A 15433-nucleotide genomic window follows, 5' to 3' on the forward strand; every position below is an offset into this window, starting at 1 on the left:
TATAATAATACAATATTAATGGGATATCACTTTTCTGTTCAAAAGGAAAACTTGAAGAGTTTTATTGGTTTATTTATTTTCAGACTGTTCAGGACTGATTTAGGTCGCATCTAAAAATATACAAGCAATGGTCACCCAACTGGTCTCTTGCATTACCATTATGGCAAGTGTTTAAGGTAATTCTATTCAGACAGGGGAAAGTCAATCTAATGTGGTATTCTTGGCATATTTAAGAGTCCTTCTAAAAAATCTTTGATGTGAACAAGTCCGTTTTCTTATCTTTTACCTAGTTTACTGTTTTTCGGAATCTATAGGAGAACCTTAGATTTGTTGTCTAATTTGATTTTTTTTTCTGAAATATTTGCCACTGGATGGTAAGCAAACCACAGTTAAATTCAAATCTGAATATTGCATGATCTCTGGATTAAACAGGCTATTATTTGAACTTGAAATTATTTTTAATTATGGAATTTGCCTAATTTCTTGTGCTTGAAATTTTTAATAAATTCCATGTTTATTTGGTATTATAATGTTTTGAGCTGTTCATAACACTTTCCATACAATGTATTTTGTATATAGATATAGGAAGATGTGGTGTGAGTGCCAATGAGACAACTCTCCATACAAATAACAATTTAAAAAGTAAACCATTATAGGTTAAAGTACGGCCTTCAACACGGAGCCTTAGCTCACACCGAACAACAAGCTATAAAGGGCCCCAAAATTACTAGTGTAAAACCATTCAAACGGGAAAACCAACGGTCTAATCTATATAAACAAAACGAGAAACGAGAAACACGTATATATTACATAAACAAACGACAACTACTGTACATCAGATTCCTGACTTATAGTTAGTGTTGTGCGCGGCACAGTACATTCTATTGAAAATGTACTATCTTTGTAATAGAAAGTGTTGTGCACAGCACAGAATAAACATGGAATTTATTAAAAAAAAAATTCAAACCAAGAAATTATGTAAATTCCATAATTGATAATAATTCCAAGTTCAAATAATAGCCTGTTATGAGGAAAAGCAATGACAGCATTATGCCTATGATATCTGGTTGCATACCACCAATGTGTTGTAATGTGTACATTTTCTACATATATTATGTTGTCAGTGATTACCATTTTTTCCTGGCACAAATTGAACCATAACAGGAATTTCTTGTTGTATTGAAGACCCATTTGTTGCCTCTGGTTGTTTTCTGCTCTTTGGTCGGGTTGTTGTCTCTTTGACACAATCCCTATTTCCTGATTCTCAATTTTATCATAAGTGTTTAAAAGGTAACTTTGCTTTTTGATAAGAATTTTTTTTACAGTGAATACTTTTCCTGGCAGACTGATATAAAAAGGTTTAGCTTTTAATTTTGAAGAAATTGATCTATAAATACTGTTAGCTATCGGCATCTATTAATACATTGTTCAAAGAATTATTTAGATTTATTTTTCATAATAAGCTAGAGAGGAAATTGGATTGGAATGAAACATTTTAGAATTATTGGTATTGTGATCTGATATGGAGAAAATTATACTTTGTATTATCTGATCTAAAGAAAAAGTATGGCCATTAGGCAGGAGATAACGGGAAAAAGTGTGTTCGTCCTCCTTTTGTTCAACTATAAATGGTCCATAAAAACGATGAGTTTTAAACTCAATTGTAATTCTTTCCTTGCAATGTTGTACATGGTGATAATTAAGGATTATGTGAGTGCCTTAAGGCTGTTAATCTGTCTGACGAGTGTCAGAATTTTAATGAACCTTACTGGAATAAAGAGAAATCGTAGAATTCTTTATTTAGCAATCATTCATTAATTTCTATCGACAAATTTGGAATTGGTCTCCCTAACCACGCATGATAATTATAGACTGGACTGGGTAATTTGATTCCGTTCATTAATGGAAGGTTTATGATGATAATGTCAGGGGTACCAGAAGCTTTTGTAGTCGTGTCCAGTTTATGATTGTCCTGATCAGATTTTAATGATTAAGATAAATGACTTGTTTTAGGTGAGATGTTGTAAATTTAGCCATGTTTTCAGCAACTATTATGATATTAACTCAATTAGGAGTGAGTTAAGTGATTTTGGTAGCATTTTGCTGAACAGATGGATGTCATAAGAAAATTGATATTGATTTTAGAATTGATGCATGTACAGTAGGCTAGTTGACAAAATTAATTTATTTGATATAGAAAAAAACTAGAGGCTCTCAAGAGCCTGTATCGCTCACCTGACTCTACTTCGGTTTTTGAAATCATATAAAAAAGATAAAATTTGGCTACAAAGTAACAACACTTGGCCAGCACCTCATAAGCTAGAAAGGAACATTCATGCTATGTTTGGTTTCATTTAGTTCAGTGGTTCTCTAGAAGAAGACTTTTGTGTGCATTTCCCATAGGGTCCTATGTTAAACTAAGTCCCCCCCACTGGCGGCCATCTTGGATGTAAGATTGGTGACAAAGTAACAACACTTGGTCAGCACCTCATAAGGAACATTCATAATATGTTTGGTTTCATTCCATTCAGTGGTTCTCTAAAATAAGTCAATTGTATGTATTTCCCATAGGGTCCTATGTTAAACTAAGTCCCCCGCTGGCGGCCATCTTGGATGTTGGATCGGCAACAAAGTAACAAAACTTGGTCATCACCTCATAAGGAACTTCCATACTATGTTTGGTTTCATTCCATTCATTGGTTCTCTAAAAGAGGACATTTGTATGCATTTCCCATATAGGGTCCTATGTTAAACTAAGTCCCCCGCTTGCGGCCATCTTGGATGTTGGATTGGCGACAAAGAAACAACACTTGGTCAGCACCTCATAAGGAACATTCATACTATGTTTGGTTTCATTCCATTCAGTAGTTCTCTAAAAGAAGACATTTGTATGCATTTCCCATAGGGTCCTATCTTAAACTAAGTCCCCCGCTGGCAACCATCTTGGATCATGGATTGGCTACAAAGTAACAACAATTGGTCAGCACCTCATAAGGAACATTCATGTCATGTTTGGTTTCATTCCATTCAGTGGTTCTCTCGAAGAAGTTGAAAATGTAAAAAGTTAACGACAACGACGACGGACGCCAAGTGATGAGAAAAGCTCACTTGGCCCTTCAGTCCAGGTGAGCTAATAAAAACGTGTGATTAACTTGCAACTGGGAAAAAAATAAAAAGATTTCAAAAATTGATAATTTTTTATGAGTTATCTACATGTCCACATGAGCTATGGTAATCTGGTTGCATCTATATATAGGTTACTTGACTTCTTACAAAATTTATTATACCCCTGCTTTAAAGTAGGCGAGGGTGTATAATTGTTTTTACCTTTGACTCCTCCGATCTTCCATCTATCTGCTAGTCATTATTGTTTCCAGATGCTAACTAGAATACTTTTTATGGGTTTATTGCAACCTTGCATGTATATATACATGTATATAATAGATATAGGAAGATGTGGTGTGAGTGCCAATGAGACAACTCTCCATCCAAATAACAATTTAAAAAAAGTAAACCATTATAGGTCAATGTACGGCCTTCAACAGGGAGCCTTGGCTCACACCGAACAGCAAGCTATAGAGGGCCCCAAAATTACTAGTGTAAAACCATTCAAACAGGAAAACCAATGGTCTAATCTATATAGAATAAAAAAACGAGAAACGAGAAACACGTATAAATTACATAAACAAACGACAACTACTGTACATCAGATTCCTGACTTAGGACAGGTGCAAACATTTGCAGTGGGATTAAACGTTTTAATATAAGTTCACATAAATTGAGAGGAATATTCCTATTGATTTTGAAATAACCACCACTGAAAACCTTCTATCCTTTATGGGTAGACTTTACATAGATAAATTAAGTCGTATAAGAAAAACAAAATGAGGATGTTAAATTTGATGTATGCCTTTTTGTGCTTCTTCGTTACATTTGTTGTTTTTATAGTGCTATTAAGATGATAACACAATGTTGACTGCTGTACCCCTATTTTTGACATTTTTTACTCTTTGAGTATGTTTGTATTGTTCATGCATCGTTGACAATGTAATGGAATTTGATACTGTCATACAAGTGAGAGGTTTAGCTAGCTATAAAACCAGGTTCAATCCACCATTTTCTACATTAGAGAATGCCTGTACCAAGTTGGGAATATGACAGTTGTTATCCATTCGTTTGATGTGTTTGGACTTTTGATTTTGCCTTTTGATTTTGGATTTTCCTTTTTGAATTTTCCTTGGAGTTCAGTATTTTTGTGTTTTTACTTTCTCAACTTAATAAGCATATATATCAAGTTAGGGATTCAGCCTCCAAGGAGTCTCTCATGATTTTTCATAGGTAGAACTTTCTTGGTAGTCTGAGTGACTTATTGAACAAGTCCCTAATTACAAAACAGGTTATTGCAAGTCCCTGAGATGTACACACTTTTTTTTTTTTTTATTTTAACTTTGACAGGGAAAAGTTATTTTGCCAACCCATATTGGGAGCCACAACTTCTTGGAGACTGAATAATCATCCCATGTTAAAATCAGCCTTTCGTTACTTTTTTTTTATTAAACTTTAGAAAATACTATAATTATTTGATATTTGAGCAAACAAAAAGAGCTCTTAATAGTCTTGTTTTGTTTTAAAATTCTGTATTGAAAAAACTATGTTTAAAATTCATTATTACAAAACTAAGGTTAAAATTGATTAATAAAAGTACATTTATTACATGAGCAATGACATTAATTCTGATTTAATGGACAATACAGACAGATGCAGTTAAAACTTTCATGTGATGGCGTAATTAAAACTGGGTATTCAGTTACCAATGGAATTAAAACAACCCCCTAAAAAGCTTTGAAATATATAATATATTACATTTCTTAATTGATAAAAGTAAATTTGCATTATTGGTAGACAAGTTAGAGCTTTTAAATAATTTGATTCCATTTTAATTTAGCTCCCAGTTGTTTTAATAAATATTCACATTAACCTATCTTTGAATTACCATAGCTGGAATGGTTTCTTGTGGGAAATATATTGCATTGAAAGGATTAAACTGACTTGAGCAATGAGTTATCACTGAATTCATTCTTCTTCTGTGGTAGAAGATCACTAGCAATCCATTTAGGTCTTTTGCATACTAATCTTTTATACACTGTCATTCAGTTGTATAAATTGAAAACAAAAATGCCACAACCATTTTTGAAAAACTAAACAAATCACTCATAAGTCTTAGTTTTTAAAATCATTTAAATCATCTAGTATTTTTTGTGTAGAAGAATCATCAAGACTTTAGGAATGATATTAATTGGGAATGGGTTGGGAAGGCATTTCTAAATAAATGTGTAGCACGTTATTGTATTTGATAATAAAAGAAACAATTTTTTGCAGAATGTTCAATTAATATGAGGGATTATTGAATTGTGGGAAGAAGATGTGGTATGAGTTTCAATGAGACAACTGCTTATCCAAGTCAAAATTTGTAAAAGTAAACCATTATAGGTCAAAGTACAGTCTTCAACACAGAGCCTTGGCTCACACTGAACAGCAAGCTATAAAGGGCACCAAAAATGACTAGTGTTAAACCATTCAAACTGGAAACCAACAATCTAATCGATAAAAATATACTTCAATGACACAGCGTCAGATACAAAAAGAACCAAAAAGACATTTAGATGACAACAAACATGCTTCAACAATAGACACATGTTTTTAAGATATGTCAAGTTCTAATCATCCTAAGTCTATAATTGATACACAAATACATGTAATCAAATCTCTGCAATATAACTAAACCCAATTCCACAAATAGCAAGAACATAAGGATGTGACATACGACAACTACTAGGAGGTTCCTGACTTGGTACAAGCTCATGAAAAAGTGATTAGGTGAAAAAAGAATATTTTCCCTCCTATGTTGACATGAATGTACAGACAGCATTAATTGCACCAGCATATGGAATTATATTGAAATTGAAAAAGAATATATAATGGTTTTAGACAGATTTGCCTAATTGTTTTTGTTCCACAACACTTTTAGCAATCGTGTAATTGGCTTTGTTCCAGGGCATTTTAGCAATCCTGATACATTTCATAGTCGATATTTTTCCATACTATGTTTGGTGTATCTTGACTAATATGAAGGATTATATAATCAGACATAAATATTGATATATGTCAAAGTACTAACATTCACCATTCCCATTTTAATCATTATTATAGAACATTTCCTGGAATATCATCCCAACATTGATTGTCTGTGCTGGCTATGGACTAAGATAGTGGCACTGCATGGTAAACAGACAAAGATAGTGGCACTGCATGATAAACAGACAAAGATAGTGGCACTGCATGATAAACAGACAAAGATAGTGGCACTGCATGATAAACAGACAAAGATAGTGGCACTGCATGATAAACAGACAAAGATAGTGGCACTGCATGGTAAACAGACTAAGATAGTGGCACTGCATGGTAAACAGACAAAGATAGTGGCACTGCATGGTAAACAGACAAAGATAGTGGCACTGCATGGTAAACAGACAAAGATAGTGGTGCTGCATGGTAAAGGGACAAAGATAGTGGCACTGCATGGTAAACAGACAAAGATAGTGGCACTGCATGGTAAACAGACAAAGATAGTGGTGCTGCATGGTAAAGGGACAAAGATAGTGGCACTGCATGGTAAACAGACAAAGATAGTGGCACTGCATGGTAAACAGACAAAGATAGTGGCACTGCATGGTAAACAGACAAAGATAGTGGCACTGCATGGTAAACAGACAAAGATAGTGGCACTGCATGGTAAACAGACAAAGATAGTGGTGCTGCATGGTAAAGGGACAAAGATAGTTGCACTGCATGGACAAAGATAGTGGCACTGAATGGTAATTCTTGGCTGAAAACTGTGAGTACCTAAACACTTCCTAATATTTTGAACCAATGGGATGGTTTGCTGTAGATGCAGTATTATTCATTGGATACCAATTTGTCTTGATTTTATAAGTATAATAGCTGAACAATGAATTTGAAAGTTCAGCTAATTTACAAACATTCTAGAGGCAAACTTTGGCAAAACCTTGAAATCAGATATCCACATAAATTTTTTAAACCACAAAAATTGGTAACCATGAAAATAAATATATTTGATGATTGTTTTTGTTTGTATGTATGAGTTTTGTCTCCCCCTTGACAAATGGCTCAGAATGCATGACACAAAGATTCTTTTAGTTTTAGGGTTGAGGCATGGATCCCAGAAACTTTTTGTTGAAGGTTAATTTATTTATGAAGGTAAAAGAGATTTTGAGAACAGATGCTTTTATGGTTTAATGATTCTGTTTTGTCCTTGAATACATTTTCATGGTTCAATCACTGGAAAATAGAACTATGAGTTTTATTTATCAAGTGATAATTTTAGTCATGATGACTTCAAAGTCATTCTAATTAGTATGTACAAATATTGCAAGGTGTACTGTCAGGACAGGATTCATTTGACCTTGATCTCGTTTGCATGCTTTATTGGTAACTGGTAATTATTTTGTTAGTATTTCAGTTAGTTAGTAGGTTAAACATATCTAGAAGAGTTAGACACAGGCACTTGTCTCAATTTTTTTCCCTCATATACCTTCATATAACACCTTGTGTTATATTAAGGTATAAGGGATTTTTTTTCTGAGACAAGTGCCTGTGCTAGAAGACCCTGTCTTTCACAGTTTATAAGCCCTACCTCATTTTCATGTTGCCTTAGTCAATATACAATTTGGGATTATTTTAGTTTTCTTAGTCATTGTTAGTAACAATTTTACTATATTTGGTTTACAGAATCATTTTCAGGTGTACATATCTGTCTGACAGTCTTCAACTGGCCTTGACATATGTTCACCTGACCTTGACATGTTCACCTGACCTTGAGTCGACCTATGTTCAATGATAAATTTTGAGTTTTTATGACATCTGAAATAATACCTTGTCCTCAAAGACTTTCAACTATTATTTCTATCATAAGCAGTAAAGCAGGGAAACATTTTTACATGCCCACTCTTTGTATGGAAGTAAGATCTCATTTAAATCCTGCTGTGCAAGAAAGTATTGCGGACAGTTCTAATTAAATCATGGTTTACACTTTTAGTGGTATTGAAAGTTTTCTAGAAAAATTGACATATAATAAGAATGATAATTGAAATATCCTAAGTGGTATTATATTTTATACGTCCAGTGATCTGTTGATGATATTATTTCCTTGCTTAGATTGACTAAGTTATGTTCCATCTCTAAAATTATTGTATTAGGATGTGTGAAAATCCGACAAACTGTGTTGATTTCAGAAGAAATGTTAGATTTCAGCAATTATACCTTGGGGATGCATATTTACTGGAGAAGAGTTGAATAGATTAATTTCTGTCCTATGCCAAGCCTAACTAAATAATGGTGACGAATATTCGATACAAATTTCATGTCAAGGACTTTTCTAATTATTTCACTAAATAGTATTTGATTGTACTGACAGAATTCAGGCTTTTTCGATTGTAACTATGTTCTAAACTTGACAGAAAACAATTATAGTAAATTGATATATAATTGTCAGTGAAAATAACAAAAAATATTACAATTAGAGTAAAAAATAATAGGCAATTCAACAATTAAAGAAAGAATGTACTTGTGTTAACACAAATTGTTTTACTGTAAAAGGGTATTTGAGATTATGAATAAGAGTTTGATGGTAGGGTGATCAATTATAGTTTCCAGACTTTTTCAAGCATTAAGTCATTCCAGTTCATGATTTCTTTTTTGTGACTTATGCTATAACAAGCAGGTAAACCTTAGTTGCTAGAATATAAACAGTTTGAAACACAATAAAAACGCTCCTTTTTTCTGTTTTGAAAGTCAGCATTGATTTATTATGGGCATAATTTAAGATTGTGTCTTTCTTGAATGTATATGATGGTTCTGTTTGGAATTTACATTGTAGTTCAGTGGCCAATATTAGAGTGAGGGATGACACAGTTTCTACATCACAAATTCTTTTATTGAGTTGTAATTTTTTTTGGCCCTGCACCTCTAGTCATGGTTCATTGACTTTGAATGGTTTGGAATTAAGTAGCGTATAGATTAAGTATCCTAGTTTACATGTCATGTTCAGGTATTTGCCTTTTTATTTTGACAATTGCATTATTCTATCAAAATTATACAAAGGCGAGACATATGTCTGTATCAATAGTTTATTCTTTTCTAATAAGTAAACATAGTATTGTATGTTTTTTTTTCAACTTATAATAATTTTGATTGTAGCTTTGGTATCATCTGTCTCTGTTTTGTACTGGAGGCAACAGGTTTCATGTGTGAATTTATATATATTTTGTTTGGTTTAGAGCGCATTTGTTTCTAACCTAAACGATGTAAACGACTATGCGTGTAGTCGTTTAATCCATTTGTTTCTTACATTTTTTGGTCAACGTTGACATCGTTTACATAAACGATGTACGCGCAAAATAGTCGCGTAGTCGTTGATCGTTTATCGTTGAGACGTGTAAACGATATATTTGTTTCTGCATCTGTCGTTTAAATAATTACGAGCACGTGTTGTTTTCGCAAAGTCCTGGTTATTTATTTCCCGCACTTTTACCTGTTTGTTTACAGTGCGTGAGTGTAATCTATTTTTGTCTGACAACGTGGGGTCGATAAAGTTTATTAAACGATGTATTTGTTTCTAGCAGCTTAACGTTTACTAAACGATAGTCATCGATGACAAAATTTCGGGTTAGAAACAAATGCACTCTTAATATGTTGATGGTGATATTTTAATAATGATAATAGTGTTCATATTTATTTCTTGTAACCCAAATTACCTTGAGCAAATAATATTATTTTTTCCAATTGCAGTACCTTTTTTATTGCCACTAATGAAAAATGCATTCACAAAAAAAGTTGTTTGTGTTTGGGTTCTTATAACTTGTGATTTTAAACACAAATTAAAATTAGGAATACATTTGTTTCAATAAGTTTTGGTGATTTAGGTAACCATAGAATTCATAGTTATTGATTACCTACCCGCCATGTTACATTCACATTAAATTCACACTGTATAACCTGAACTACAAGGTTTGTTTTTTTACTGCAGATTACACAATAATACTTTGAAATATGTAAATATGCTTTACAGAGATATTATTTCCTGATTTATGTGTCGATATTGATTCTGATGAGAAATTCCCATCTGTGAATTAATTCTTTCTTCTTCTTCTGACAATTTCTCATTGGTAAATAATTAATTCACTTCATCTTAATCTGTTGCAGAAAATAGAAGCATTTGTACAAACTCTTGATGGTACAGCTTAAAAGAATATTAACGTGTTTGTCTGTATTTGCTGTTTTCCAGACTGTGTATTTAGTGGACTTGGTGCCGACTGTATTTCTATTGGATGATTGAGGTTTGTATTTTCATTTAATTGATGCTTATACGAAAAAAAGTTTCATCATGTTATCTTACTAAAAAAGGTTGATTCTGATATATCGTAAATGATGAAAGACAGCTTCTATGGAAACACAATGTTTCATGAAAACTTTATTTCTATTGTGTTGGTTTTCTGTAGGTTATAGTCAATGTTGCTGTCATATTTCTAACTCAGATAATGTGAGTGTGACATAGTGTGAAAATTGCTTCTCTGACGGAAAAAAAAAAGACAGACAACATTTTGTTTATAGAAACTCTAATAATTCTAAGTGAGTGATTTATATGGTAATCAAATAGTAAGTTAAATTTCTTTTTGTTTACTTAATACCCCCTTTACCAAACATCGAAAATAGTAATTGATATAGAAGGTTACAAGAGCGACTATACGGCTTCTGATTGGATGGTACATGATTGGAATTACATTTAATTGAAAGCTTATCCAATTAGGTTTAATAAAACAAACTGGATTGCAGAGTTTAAGATGTTAAAATCCTGCATCCCAAAAGAATGGATGCAAGTTTTAAAAAAAGAAAACTCCGTTAAGAGTAAAATCAATATATGTAAGGTTAAATTAAGATGGCAAAATAAACAAATTGAAACAAAAGATATCAATAATAAAATACTCTATAAAACTTTAGTAGATACAAAATATACAAAGCCAATCGGTATCAACATTTGGACAAGATATTTAAAATTAGAATACGTACCACAGATGTCATTTGTATATGATTTTATATTTAAAATTTTAAAGGAAAATAAGTTGAAAATTTTCAGATGGAAACTGCTTCAATATATCATTCCTACAAAGCAGCTACTATTAAAGTGGAAAATATCTGAGAACGATAAATGCAACTTTTGTAAAACAAAAGAAGAAGATTATTTGCATTTCTTTATTACATGTTCATTTTTGAAAGATTTTTGGGAGAAAGTACATTATCTTCTAGCCAAAATGAATTTTCAAAACAAGATATTGGCAAAACATATAGTATTTGGATACAAAATATCAGATCAAGGATATAACGGTTTAAATTATTTCTTGACAATTTTAGGTTTTTGTATTTACAAGTCGTACTATGTGTCAGAGCAAAAACTGAAATTTTTAGATGTGTATGCTATGTTTATAAAGGAACTACGAAGGTTTATGAATGAGAACAAAACAATATCTCATAATGTATTTTTCATAAAGTTAAAAAGATTGATATAATTGATGGAAAAAAAAATAATGTTTATATTTATTTATATTCTGTGTATTTTCCTGGATACTCAGAAAGTATTTCACAGGGATACTTTATTGAAGCTTGGACAATGAAGTAAAGTTGTAACAAGCAATTTGATGAATAAAGAATATTTATTTGTTGTAAAAAAAAAAAGGTTTAAAAAATACTCAAAAAATCCTATTCACATTTTACAATATCTTCCATTTTTGCACATCAGAGCCATTAAAGATATGCCTTTTTCATTAAGCGAAAAAAATTGACGATCTTTTTCAACTGCATTTTAAGTCAATTTTTGCTGCATGACCATATAGATTTTTTTGGTTGTAATGCAACACTGGCATTTCTAGTAATGGGAACTTCTACCCGTTTTTCCCTAGTTTGTGTAGTCTTCAAGGAAAAAATACGGAACCCTATAGAAAATGCATTATGAATAATTGTGCTCTTGTAACCAGTAATATCATGTACATACTGATTATCTCCCTTGAATTAAAGGCATATGAGAGACAGTTATGTCCCTTGTGCAAATCTCATATCTTTGATTTACCATTATAAAAAAAGTCTTTTATTCTGACACATTATATAAATTAAATAAAAAGAAGTTACAAGCAATTGGACAAACGTGACAATAATGAAAAAAAATGTTTTCAAATTGAAAAATATAAGATAATTGGAGTAGATAAAGAATTGCATGGCTATGCCATTTATGCCTTAATTTGATGATGACTTTAACATTGTTGACCTGCCCTTAGACAACTTCCTGGGATGTTTTCTGCTGTGCTGTGCTGTCTTGGTTCTTTGTTTTTTCAGTCATTTTAAGTTCTTGGTGATCCTGAATTGTCTAGTCATTCTTTTTATAGCCATTAGTAAAGGAAAAAGGAAGTAAAAACTAACAAAAAGATAGAACAGACTAATTTCATAAGAACTGAACAAAAGAGTCTGGAAAATTGGTATCGACTATATATATTGGTGATTCAGCTACGAACAGGTGGGAGCTGTTAATTACAGGTTTAAATCATGTAGATAATGTTTCAAGGAAAGAAAACATGCAAGGATCAAATACTTCAAAAATAGTATAGCATGCAATAAGGGGAAGTACGAACCATTGTAATATAGATTTTCTTAATCTTGTCCAACCTTGCCTGACAAATATTAAAGTTATGAAACAGAAAATGAAATAATAACTATAAAGATGTATTCAATATGTGAGACAAATTATGTTTTCTGGGTGGTCTGTTTTTCAGGTTTTTAAAAAAGGGTTAAGAAGTTTATACCCAAGTTCTTCCTTAGTATTTTGATATGATAAATTGTTATGGATCTTTGGGGAACTTCTTGAAGGTCATCTTTCTTTTTGCTATGATAACTTACACTTTGCTATTAATACATAGAACCAAAACTTGAGATGGTTTGCACTTTAAGGAATTGAAATGATATAGTGTATCTTCATTTTAAGATCAAGTGAAGCCTTCAACATAGAGCAAATGCTCACAACTAACAGCAACCTCAAAAAAGTCCCTAGCACTGGTTTTAGCTGAAATCTTTCAAGCACCAGTCTGAGCGGAATTCTTTGGTTAATGTCAAACCATGATTCTTCTTTGCATGAAAAATACATCTGTTGGTCATATAACAAGTTATGACTTCAATCAAGCAAAGAATTAACCAAAAACTTCATAAAGTGCATTCTTCAACAAAGAACATAATAAATGATGATAAATACAAAAATTTGAATATTTAGCTATTATAAATGATATTTCTAAAAAGTCCAAAGCGACGAGGAAATAAATGTTGGATAACTTATTTTCTTTCAAGCCATTTAAATAAGTAATCTTTAACCTTTAACATAATTCTGTATAAGAAAATAAGTATTACCATGCATCAAATAATGCCTGGCAAATATTTTTCTTTTCTTGAAAATCACTCTGAAGTGAATATACCTAGAGGAAACAGGTATTTCTGGCCTGTTTCTTTAAAGAAAGAAACACGTGTGACAACCTTAACAGTTTGGTTGTGTGAAACTCTTTTGGCCAGTTCATATGTGGAATAATAGTATTTTGCTTGGTGAAAAGAAAATTATCTCCCCTAATTTTTCTTTTTAAAATCCTTATTATTGAAGAAGAAAATTGACATTTTTTTTTTGCTGATTTGGCAATTTTTATGACTCTCTCCCCCAACCCCAAAAATCTTAGACATTTGGGATATGAAGTGTTACCATTGACCATCCTTTTGACTTTCTGTCCTTTTGTCTTCTGTCTGTCCATCCCAGTTTTCGTTTCGGCACTCTAACTTTAGTTTGTCTCATCCAAATTTTATGAAACTCATACACAATCCCAAGAACAACAGCAGACAGAGTTCCAATTTCCTTTACCGTTTTAGAGTTATGCCCTTTTTTAATTTGGAAAAATTGCAAAGCTTGAGGGGGAAAACATTCTTCTTTATTTTAGAATACTTTTTAATAAGAACTTATAAGCGTTGAAATTATTATATCTCATTGATTGCAGAGTAATGAATATTTATTGTACTGAATAAAAATGTTTTAATTAATAATGTAAACATTACTGAATTTTAAATCCTTTCTTAGATATGTTTAAATTGGATTATGCTTCATTTGATGTGCCAAATACAATTAATCTTCAAATACTATTTGTAACTTCAGTATCAGTATTGCTCCTTTGAAAGTCTCAAGTTTATTTCTCTCTATAGAATTACAACTGACAAATGATTTCATTAAAATACTTCAATTTGTCTTTGTTCCAATGAATTGTTCTCAAGAAACAAGATGTTCTAAATGTTATCAAGATGATGATGATTGATTTAAACTGCAGTTTTTTTGTCCAATTATGGATAAATTTGAGCAAAGAACATTTTTCACAATAGTTTTAATTTGATGGGTAATTAGTTTGAAAAAGGAGATTAAAATGAATTGATTTTAAAGAGAAATGTTATACTGCTTTATGGGAAAAATTTTCTATGAGTTTACATTAGTCGAAATTTTAATAGTTTTCAAAAATAATAAAACAATGTCTTTAAGAAGATAAGTAACGCTATGGTGAAAAGGATAAGATCACCTATATTATATATTTTGATGTAGATCAGTTTTATTGGAAATTTACTCCTTATGGAGAATATTTAAATGTGTACTTTACAAAGATCTACAGTTTAAATGATGTAGAAAGTAGCAATTATAGGTCACTGTAAGGCCTTCAACAATGAACAAAACCCATACCCGCAGCAAGGTATAAAAAGTGACAAATATACAACAACCAAAATATTAGATATTTTAAGATTTGGAACATTGGAACAAGCTGCTGGATGCTAATGCACCAATTATAGACTATAGACTCAATATCATTCTTACAGTGCAATGATGTTGAGAGAAAAAATTGAATTGGGACTGACTTATTACTGGTTCTAATTTTGCATGCTAAAGAACAGAAACTAAAAAGGAAATAAATCTGTCAGATTTTCTTACAAAAGCTATTTTGTAGACAATTTCCTTTTAATCTTTATAAAACACTTTTTTTCTGGAATATATATATATTTCTGTATAAAGCAAATTGTTGATAATTGATAATTGCAATCAATATCCATTTGCAGTTTCTTTAAAGTGTTTTTAGTATTGCTGTTACTGTGGTAATTAAAACATAAAGATTGCATGAAAGTAGACAAACTGTCCAGTAGAGAATAAGCAATAAAAATAACTGCAAGTAGAAAATGTATACCCTGTCTGGTAAATTATGTAATGGCACTTCCACAGCCATAAAGACTACCAACTTTGGAAATT

The 15433-nt window shown here is 31.6% G+C and overlaps 2 protein-coding genes across 5 annotated transcripts in view; both read left to right on the plus strand.

Moving 5' to 3' along the window:
• The first annotated feature begins 5707 nt into the window (after positions 1-5707).
• LOC139484019 (LWamide neuropeptides-like) lies at positions 5708-6863 on the plus strand. The gene is made up of 2 exons (XM_071267742.1): positions 5708-5714; positions 6211-6863. The coding sequence occupies exons 1-2, from the start codon at positions 5708-5710 to the stop codon at positions 6861-6863; spliced, it is 660 nt and encodes a 219-aa protein (XP_071123843.1).
• Positions 6759-15433, plus strand: part of LOC139485205 (ankyrin repeat domain-containing protein 50-like) — a 65871-nt gene continuing 57196 nt past the window's right edge. For 2 of the 4 annotated variants that reach the window (XM_071269474.1, XM_071269476.1), the window contains exons 1-2: positions 6759-6895; positions 10364-10415. The gene's annotated coding sequence lies outside the window, so the exon portion shown is untranslated. Of the gene's footprint in view, positions 6896-10281; positions 10416-15433 lie in introns of those variants that run through there. The other 2 variants (XM_071269475.1, XM_071269477.1) reach the window with 2 other exon arrangements.

Source organism: Mytilus edulis, chromosome 8, assembly GCF_963676685.1.
Source record: "Mytilus edulis chromosome 8, xbMytEdul2.2, whole genome shotgun sequence".
NCBI lineage: Eukaryota > Metazoa > Mollusca > Bivalvia > Mytilida > Mytilidae > Mytilus > Mytilus edulis.